Source organism: Myotis lucifugus, unplaced genomic scaffold (genome assembly GCF_000147115.1).
Source record: "Myotis lucifugus unplaced genomic scaffold, Myoluc2.0 scaffold_615, whole genome shotgun sequence".
NCBI lineage: Eukaryota > Metazoa > Chordata > Mammalia > Chiroptera > Vespertilionidae > Myotis > Myotis lucifugus.
This window is the reverse complement of record NW_005871663.1, coordinates 383422-393948: the sequence shown is the minus strand read 5'-3', so window position 1 is coordinate 393948 and position 10527 is coordinate 383422. Positions and strand designations below refer to the sequence as shown.

At 47.9% G+C, this 10527-nt stretch overlaps 1 protein-coding gene across 1 annotated transcript in view; it reads right to left on the bottom strand.

The window, feature by feature from the left end:
- Window positions 1-5691: 5691 nt before the first annotated feature.
- Window positions 5692-10527, bottom strand: part of INSR (insulin receptor) — a 134114-nt gene continuing 129278 nt past the window's right edge. The window contains 2 exon segments of the mRNA XM_023746008.1: window positions 5692-6339; window positions 8966-9100. Coding sequence (XP_023601776.1) covers window positions 5997-6339; window positions 8966-9100 — 478 coding nt within the window. The 3' untranslated portion in view covers window positions 5692-5996.

Sequence of the window (10527 nt, the reverse complement as noted above, 5' to 3'; positions counted from 1 at the left end):
GGCAGAGGGCTTCTGGAGTGGATGCCCGGAACACTAAGACAAATAACGATTTCCAGGTGGCAGGCAGGCAGGCAAAACCCGAAGCTGAGCCAGCCACGTCCCCTAGGGGAGGAGGGCGGCCCAGGCCTTGCCCCATAGGTGCTCTGGGGCCTGGGTGTAGCCTCGAGGGTACCTGTCTTGTTAGCAGGTTGGGATGCTGACAAGCAGTCCCTCTGAGATTCAAGGCCAGGATGAAGCTTCAGGACCCCATGGACAGACAGACACCTGCCACTCCAGGCCAGGGCCCCAGGGACCCTGCTAAGCTGCACCTACATCACTTGACCAGGAGTTTGAGGAGCCTGCATGGCCCCTCTAGTCAAAGAGACCATTCACCCACCTCATCCTGAGACTCAAGAATCCCTTGAGACTCCTTCCTGGGGAGAAAAACATTTTTATTTTCCAAGTCACTGCTATTGAATTTCACCCACCTGGGGAGGCACAGTTGAGGCTACCGACACTTCCAATTAGCAGTGGCATCAATTTCTTAGAGAACAGGAAACTTAGAGAGGTTTTGGGATGTGGGAAGGACGTCCTGGGAGGAGCATGAAGAATAAGCCTTCCCTCAATTGAACTTCACTCCTGTCATGTGAAGTAGGGCCTACCATCTTCAATCCTAGATGGATAAAGGTGACTGTTGCAGGATTGACTCCCAGTTGGTTCACACCTTCCTGTATCCAACCCTCCTATGGCCCCTCCCCATTCTCACTCCATGTTGACTCAACCCTTTGGCAATGGGACAGTAGCAAACACTACACAAGCAAAACTTTGGAAAGTGCTTGCATATTTGGGGCTTGCTCTCTCATCCAGGGATACACCGCAACCCCCGCCGTATGAACAAGCCCCAGCTAGCTTCCTGGAAGATGAGCCATCCCACCTGCCCCAGGAGAGGCCTCAGACATAGCAGTGAAACTGTGCTGGGGGCTGCCTAACTAGCACACAGAACTAAAAAATAAATGTGGTGTTCTAAGCCACTAAGTTCCGGGACTGTTTGTTACACGGCAACAACTAACACGAGAAATAATGTGACTTGTTCAAAGTCACACAGGCTGGTGAAGGCAGGGAGTCTGTCTCCTTGCCCACAGCACTCTTTATTCAGCTCAAGAAAGGATGTTGAATCTGCAGTGCCACACTGGCCACCACCCTGGGGACAGGGCATGTTCCCAGAATGACACTGAAAATATTTAACATGTAAGTCTCTAGCCTGTTGAAATGGAGCAAGATCCCAGAGGCCCCCTGGTATTCTTGGAATGAATCCTAGTGCTGGGGTCATGGCAGGTCCAGGGTCCTTGTGGAGCAGTTATATACCAACTGGTGTGGAAACAGTTCATGATTTAAGCCACCAACTCAGCTGTGCAGGCAGGTACCCGTGCAACGCCAGGCCTGCTGGTGACAATACTTAACCTCCTGCTTCATTGCTTTGAAGACCCTCGGGCTTTGTCCCACAACTTCCCGGATTTCCCTCAACACAGCCCACCCCATAGTCACACCACACAGCGCATAGGTCCTTGCTTGGACACCACACGAAAACAAGACTATTCTCAGATAATTTATTCAGAATTTTCATATAAACAGGTAATTACCCCATGTCTTACATGCAGAGCGATTTCAATACCCCCACCCCCCAAAGGCATATTCTATACATGGCATTACTTGGCTCTTATAGAAAAACATTGAAAATAATGATAATTGAGCTATTTGGTGTGTTTTGTGTTTCCAAGTTTTTTTCCACGTAAGCCGAGGCACATTTGATCCTGTGAGGCTGAGGGTGGACGGAGGTGTCTCCTGCTGACACACGGCTGAGGCCAACCTCCCCAGACACATGAAGTGGGAAAACGAAAGCCGTTTGTCACACACTCATCTTGGGGGCTACTCCTTCCTTCTCAAACGGAGCGAAGAGCCTCAGACTCACGATCTGTTTTTAAAGGGACTTACAGGGCGCACGCCCAAACGAAAGTCTGGCTGGAGGTTGGTTCCGGACCTTCTCTGGAACCAGGTGACAGAGGACAGTCATTGCTTCCCATGGGGTGACCGTAAGGAAACATTCGCCTTCAGTTGCAGCCCCTGCAACTTTTTTTATGTGTTTGAGACGAACACGCGCCAATCTTCTTTCCATTTCCAACCTCACCTCCAGCGCAAATGAGAATTCTGAAAAACATTCTGGAAGGTTTTCTCAAAGGACACCATTCTACATGCACCCTTTATATACAACCAGTCTTTCCTCACCCCCCACCTCCAACAAAACCATCTTTTCTGAATCGCCTGAGGTGTCAAGGACTCGCCAGAAAAGCATCCAAAAGGTTTTAATACCAAACGTCCACCAAAGCAAAATGATTGTCGCTGAGACTACAGCACAGCCCCTTACCCGCCGGCTGGCAGGGGCCACGCCACTGGCCAATGTTACACGGCTGCACGCAAACAGCCTCCCGCCGAGCAGGCACATCTCCCGGCAGCCGTCCGCTCCTGCGGGAGACGCGACAGCTCTGTCCGTGCTGGCAGCAGTCTGCGTGGTCCTGGGTGGTATGCCCAGGCCCTTGCGTCAGTTCCCGAATTTTCTCTCAGCAGCTCACCGTCTCTCCAAGGGAACAGCAGCCTTTCTCCCTTCCTCCCGGCTTGAAAGAACGGGAGAGCACCCAGGACAGCTCCCCAACGTGTTGGGGCGTCACCAGTCCAGGGAGAGAGTAATGTGTTCTCTTTCCAAAAGAAACGATGTGGATTTCACCACGTGACTGAAAAGTTTTCATAATAGGGAGACATCTTTAAAAACAAACCAAAAGTGTCAACCCAAGCTGGCGTTGCCGCTTTGTAAGCCGTGACTACAACCCCCAGGACACCATGACTTTCTAGGATCAAAGTTCTGTTGTCAGAGTCAACCTCGTTTCGAAAGGTTTGTGACCCCACAGCTGCTCACACTGCAGCGGCAGAGACAGCTAAATAGCCTGTCAAACCCCATTTGCAAGGGCTGCCCAGCACTCCGCCTGCCTCTCCAGGGCAAGCGGACAGTGAATCCGCAGGGGCGGTGCCTAGAGGCATGACCAGGGCAGCCAGGCTTGGTGACTATGACAGTAGCCCGACAGGCCCCGTCCAGACATCCACACGGGTTCTCAAAGCCCCACAAGGTCAAACAGCATCAGCTTGAAATCAAACTACAACAGGGGGCGCAAGGTTTTGTTGCTAAAATGTGTTCCGTATGCTGGTGGGTTTGGGGTTGAGATTCCTCAAATACCTCCTGGGAGGCAGTCATTGCGTGTTTGCATGTGAGGTGCCCATGAGTGTGACTGGGTCCACCCTCAAGTAGCATCTCAGCCGGAAAGGATAAGCCAGGGGGCACGTTGGTGCTCACGCCAAGGGGATGCCAGCTGGGCAACAAGGCCGGCTCTACCCCGGGGGGACAGGCAGCAGCTCCCTCCGCAGGGGGGCGGCTCAGGTCTGGGCGCCCGCACATCAGATACGTAACAATGGCCTCACATTTGGTTCCTGTTTGGGAAGCATGGTGTCAATGGAGATTAAAAAAAAAAAGGAAAATTAAAATCAGAGAAGATGATTACCTGTTAGAAAAAAGGATCTGTGCTCACAAAAGGCCACACTTTATCCCAAACCCCTCCCTCAAATTTCTGACTGGTCCCTGGCATTCGGAATCAGCCGATACAGATTTTCCCTGATGCAGATTGGATCCTGGCAGAAATCTGAAGCCTCGGAAATGTCCATTCTTGAACCTCATCCTGACAATGCTGAGGTAGACTGTGCTGGAAAAGAATCATTGCCCCACATTCACCTGTTTATTTTTCTTTGATAAAAATGTATGTGCCCTCCATTTTTTTTTTTTTTTTAGGAAAGTGATTTTTACAGTGATTTTATATATTAAAATAAATTATTTTCCCCCTAATGTAAGAAAACCTTTCTGAATTAGAAAAACGTGAAAATTGCTGCAAGTACAGTCTATAGCCACTATTAATTTACTATGAAAAGAACTAAATACCTAGGCCTACGTGTTTGTTTTTTAATGTACGTACAGACCCTCTTCTATGTACAGAGTAAATCTGGTGTAAAGAATTTCTGTACTCTTGCGCCTTGTACCCAATCATGGAGGCTCCCAGAAATATTTCACGTGCTCTGATTTCGAAAATGGTCTCGATAAGAGAGCAATAGACAATGGGGATTTGTGTCGCCCTGTGTTCTGACCAGGAGTGGAGAGGTTTGGAGTTGCCACTGCATCTCTATCTGTTGTTAAGCCCACAACTTTTAAGAGGAGAAGGAAGCCAGCGAAACTTGTGAGAAAACGCACTCAGGGACCCGGGTGATGATTCCGATGAACCGAAGCGACAGGTTCACCGTGTCCTTTATTTGAGCAGCTGTGGTTCTTCTCCCCAAAGGGAAGAAGCTGGCTTCTCCCTGGGCTGGAAGTTCTGGGGAGTGTGACGGTCCTTAGCGGTTTCTCCCCTGGGCTCTACTTCCTTAAGGGACTGCAACATCCAGGGCAGCTGGGAGTTCTGCTCAGGCCCCACAGCTGGCCCAGCACAGAGCAGCGTGGGAGGTCAGTTCTGAGGACAGCTGGGTGCCCTGAGGATGGAGGGGACGGCCTGGCAGGTGCCTCTCGGTCGTACTGCTTAGCGTTCTCTAAGTCCGTTTGTGCCATCACACCTTGGGACCTGACTGTCGTGTCTGCAGAACAGCTGAGGACGTGCGCACCCAGTGGGGAAGAACACAGGTGCACACGGAAGCAGGAGATCCGGGAGCCACATGTGTGTTCGAAGGCAGGGCTCGGCTCCGGGTGTCTTCCAGCTTCCCCAGCAGAAACCTAGCCACTCATCAAACCCAACTGCCCACCCCCTCAGCGTGGCCTCACAACACCCAAAGGGCTAGCAGCGAGTGTGGCTTTATGCCTTGGAGACCAAGCAAGGAGGCTCCTGGTGCTTTGCTCCTCAGACCCAACAGGCAGACCAACACCAGCCCTCCCACAACCAAGGAAACAGTCAATAACTTATGAGGCTGACTGGAGATTGTTAAAAAATTAAATATGTTATAAATATATTCTCAAAACTCTTTGTCATCTCGGGAGGTTTTTTTTCCTTTTCCTTTTCTTTGTTATGTCCTGGCTTTGTTTGGCCTTGAAAAGACCCATTATCACTCCAAACCACCCCTCTGCTCCTAGAGAAACATTTTCACCAAAGTTAAGGGAGAGAAGACTCCTGAGGCAGGACTAGGGCACATGAGAACCTGCCGAGGCACAGCCGCTCAGTGAGGAAGGAGAACGGGGGGAGCCAGGATGCTCACACACACGGAAAAGTGGAACCTTCATGAGCCAATCCCCAAACTTCATCTCAGCATGAGTGCTTTGCACGCGCGTGCACACACACACACACCAGCCGTGTCTACTCTGAATACACATGCACACACGCCTGGGACTGCAGAATCTTATCAAAAGTACAAAAGCAGCAGCTATTGGTCAATTTGAGAAACTACTTTTGTGAAGGAAAAAAAATGTTCAGCCTGAATGAGAAAAACCTTCCTAAAATCCACTTCATAAAGCTTTGAATTCTACTAGAACAGGGTTTGTATGTTTTTTTCTTTCTTTCAAACTTTTGTTCCACAAACAAGTTACACCAGCCCCTGTCCGCAAAAATAAAATAAAATGAAAATAAAAAAGAAAAGAAAAGAAAAAGCCTTTGTAAAAACAGGTGCTTTCTTTCAATTGATTAGAAAAAGAAGTAACACCCTGGCTTGAGCCCGCAGTTGCTGGAAAGGACCCCTTCTCTCTACGTTCACGGTTACATTCTCTGATCACTAGTCAGATTGGCGATCAAACAGATGTTTTAAGTTGTACCATAAACAGAAATGGAGAGTAATGATCTCTTAGCTCCACTGGACACTGGCAGAGTTGTGGGAAAATCCTGAGTTTTCTGGAGACCGTCAAACCAGAGGAGAGTGAAGTCGGGATTCCCTCCCCAAAACAGGTGCCGTTAGGAGGGACTGGACCGTGGCAGAGTCAGGACGCGTCCGTTTTTCTTGCCCCCATTCATGTGGCTGTAGGACATGTGATCCTCGTAATTCCGCTTTAGGGCCAGCGGACATCCCCCATCCTCCTCCCTCTGACAGTGTGAGGACCGATCCAGGGGTACACTCTCCATGTCCTCAAACTCCATCTCCAACTCATCGTTCTCAGGTGCCTTGTTCTCCTCGCTGTAGAAGAAGGAAACTTCCGGAAAGCTGGGGTGCAGGTTGTCCTTCAGCAGGTCAACGACCTCCAGGAAGGTCGGCCTCATCTTGGGATTGAAGTGCCAGCACATGCTCATCAGTTCACTGCTGCGGGACACAGAGAAATGCTGGGGTGAGTCCAGGAGTCCAGCCAAGCAGTCCCGCCACCCCCAGTGGCTCACAGCCCAGATGACCTGTTCATTTCAGGCAGCGACTACATGTGCAGGTAACCATCAAGCAGAAGCAAGCAAGTCTACTGGTGCTGAAAGGGGGTTTTAAAAAGAGGGCCCAAGAGGCTGCCCTATTCCAGAACCATTTCAAGAAGGGCCTCTCCAGCTGGCCAGCGTGGCTCAGTGGTTGAGCCTCAACCTATGAACCAGGAGGTCAAGGTTTGATTCCCAGTCAGGGCACATCCCTGGGTGTGGGCTTGATCCCCAGGGGGGGGGGGGGGGGGAGGGGGCATACAGGAGGCAGCCGATCAATGATTCTCTCTCAGCACTGATGTTTCTGTTTCTCTCTCCTCCCTATCTCTCTGAAATCAGTAAATATATATATATTTTAAAAGAAGGGCCTCTCCTGATATTGCCACATGTTGAAGACCAGTTCCTCATTTGATGTATCCTCACACCTGGCAGCTGTAGCTCTGTGGACTGAAGCCAGAGGGCCGTCCTGCAGGCCCAGCTGTCACTCTTTCGAGGATGGCCAGAAAGCATCACAACTTTACTCAGCCAACAGCAAACAGGACAGGGGCTGAGGGCTTACGATTTCCATTTCACCTCTTCCTTTCCCCACTTCTTCTAGGGCAAGGTTGCCAAACTTTAATCCCTGAACCAAACCTGGCTCCCTGAGTGTTTTTGTATATAACCTTTCATTGGCACACAACCACATAACTATGGCTGCCTTCCAGCTACAGTGGCAGCGTTGAGGAGCTACAACTGAGAAAAGCATGGACCACAAAGCAAAGCTACTTACAAATGGCCCTTTACAAAAAGTCTGCAGACTCCTGCCCTCGGGCCTCCTGAATCTCCCTGGGCCTGGAACCACAGCTGGCTGCTAACTGGCCTGCCTAGCAAAGGATCTTCGTGAGGCAATGTTTCAAAACACTTGGCTCAGAGACTCTAAATGACTCTGCATCATACTTTTTTCCATACAAGTCTCTTCAAACCAGATCTTTAAGTTGATGTCTTATTCTATTGGGATGGAGCAAAGAAATGGCCTCTCCCCATAAATTTTCAGGTCAAATTTTTTTCTTAAGAAACACTGATAACAGATTTTCTATGTAATAAATGCTCATTCTAGAAAGTTAAAAAACACCCCAAAATATAGAGGAAATGCAGCTCACACACAACTCTCCTTCAGATATAAGCTCTTGTCTTTTCTACCTGGACATATTTGGAAATGTAATACGCACACGCTTTTTTCACTTAATATATTAATAGGTTTATCCACTGAGTTATAAAACATTTTTTTAAAAAATATATCTTTATTGATTTCAGAGAGAAAGGGAGAGAGAGATAGAAACATCAATGATGAGAGAGAATCATTGATCAGCTGCCTCCTGCATGCCCCCCACTGGGGATAGAGCCCACAACTTGGGCATGTGCCCTGACTGGTAATCAAACCATGACCTCCTGGCTCAGGTTGACCGTCAACCACTGAGCCACTCCAGCCTGGCTTTAAAACATTTTATAAGCATCATTTGAAATTTCAACTGCTATAACATTATATTAATGTACAATTTACTTGGCAATTTTCATTTTGTTGATCAATTTTTAGATCATTTCAATTTTTTGAGACTTTAAATTGCTCCGAGTAGCTCTTAGAATGGGGCAATAAGAATGGTTATCTAGCCATGCCATTGCTAATACTGAGTGTTAAGACTCACCCTGCTTTCCTTCCTCTCCCTCCCTCTCTCCATTCCTTCCTTCCTTCCTTTATTTGCTAATTAAGGAAGAGAGTATTTTCTTTATTTTATTTTATACTCATTGAACTATTAGTGGGGCTGAATAATTTTGCAAGTGTTTAATGGTATGTGTTGTCCATTTGGTCCCATAACAAATATTTAAAACAAAATATTTTTTAATGTTTATGCTTACTGACTTATTTTTTCCAGTATTATTGAGATATAGTTGAATATAACATTGTGTTACATTCATGACAGAACTTTAAGTGTATAAAGAACAGAAAGTTAAACATAAGTCTCCCATCCCAGCTCCCCAGTTCCCTTCCAAAGATATGATATGCAAACACAAGGGTCATACAAAGATAAAATATGCAGCTCACACACAACTCTCCTTCACAAGCATACATGTAGACATATGATATAGAATCATAAGTATGCATGTGAACACATGATATGCAAATACCAACATGCATGCACATATATGTTCAAACACAAGCATGGATGTATACATACAATTACAAACACCAGCACTCATCCACGTAAACATATGATATGCAAACACAAGCACACATGTAGATATAAGATGCAAAAACAAGCACACATATAGACATGCTATGCAAACACAAGCACACATTAGACATAATATGCAAAGAGAAGCACACATGTATATGTGATATGCAAACACAAGCACACAGGCAGACATGATATACAAACACAAGAATGCATGTAGAATATGATACACAAACAAACATTTATGTAGACATGACATGCAAAACAAACATGTGTGCAAAATGCAATGCCTTTTAAATGAACACCCCTTTCTATACTTACAGTCTCTCTGGACAATTGTCAGGGATATCCAGATACCCTCCGTCCATAACGAATTTCAGCACCTGCTCATTGGAGAGGCCTTGGTAAGGCTGTTCTGCCAAGCTGGTGATTTCCCACAGGACCACACCGAAGGACCTGCCAACAATAGTTGAGAGGAGTAACAAGAAGCCATTAAAACACACACACATATTGTCTTGGTTTACTAGAAACTGGATGGCCAGTTAATTAAATAATTCAGATTCACTTCCTATCAAGATGGAGGAGTAGGTAAACTCGGCTCGTTTCTCCCATGACCATATGAAAATTACAACTAAACTGTAGAACAATCAACCTGGAGAACCATCTGTAGACTAACTGAACAGGATTATAACTAAGGATATAAAGAAGAAGCCATGTCGCGACTCGAAGGAGGGGCAGAGATAGGGAACAGGCTGATCCCACACCCCCGTGTGGTGGTTGAGAATCAGAGGGATATCTCAGCTACAGAGGTCTCCCCAGAGAAGCCAGGAGTCCTAGGCCTACACTAGACTCCCAAGCCCGGAGCATCAATGCTGGGAAGAAGAGCCCACAAAACATCTGGCTGTGAAAATCAGTAAGGAGTCCATCCATCTAGGTGAGATGAAAGGCTGCTGGAAAACCCAGGCATTCTCTTAAAGGGCCCATGCACAGATACACTTGCTCTCAGGCACTTACCATGGGCTCTGGCAGACAGACAGCACCTGGGGAGTTGTGTGTGGGGGTGGGCAACAGAGACATACAGGGAGAAGCAAGTTGTGTGGCCTCAGGGCAAGGGTGGAGGGATAGCCGCCATTGTCCCTGAGTTGAGCCCTCTTCCTCCAGCCAAATCTTAAGCTGCATGACTCTGATGAACTTCACTAGCCAGAGCCTGACAACTCCCTGCGATTTGGCCTCACCCGACTCACCTACCCGCTGAGAGTCTTGCAGCAGCTGAGCCACATGGGCAGCTGGTAGGCAGTTATAGGCCTTTGGATACCCTGTGCCTTTCACTGAGCAGCCCAAAGTTCGGAACTGGTGGCAGGAGGCCTCAGTTCACAGCATGGCCCATCCCCTGCACCTCTAGACCCAGAACAGGAAGCTACCAACCACAGAACACTTTGTAGTTCTTACCAGGTAACCCCATGCCAGTCACAGGCAGTGGCTAACATAGACCTGCAACAGAGTCCCTCTAAACAGACCCCCAAAACAACATACCCAATGGCCGGCTTCAGACCACAACACCCCAACAGATAAGCTAAACAAGTGGCTTGCATCAGAGTCCACTCAGGCAATTCCCAATCTGTGAGGTCAGCACCCACACAGAAGCTCATTCGCTGTGGTTGTGGCCAATCCTCATAACCAGTCAGCCTGAGGGTCAATCCCACCCACTGACATGACAACAGCAATCAAGACTCAATTATCACAGAAGGGCACTCTTGGAGCACTCAGCTTAGGTAATCAGAGCGAATGCACCACTGGGTGCCACAGGTGACCTACCACATAAGGCCACCCTTCCAAGACTAGGAGATGTAGCAGATCTACCTAATACCTAAAAGCAAACACAG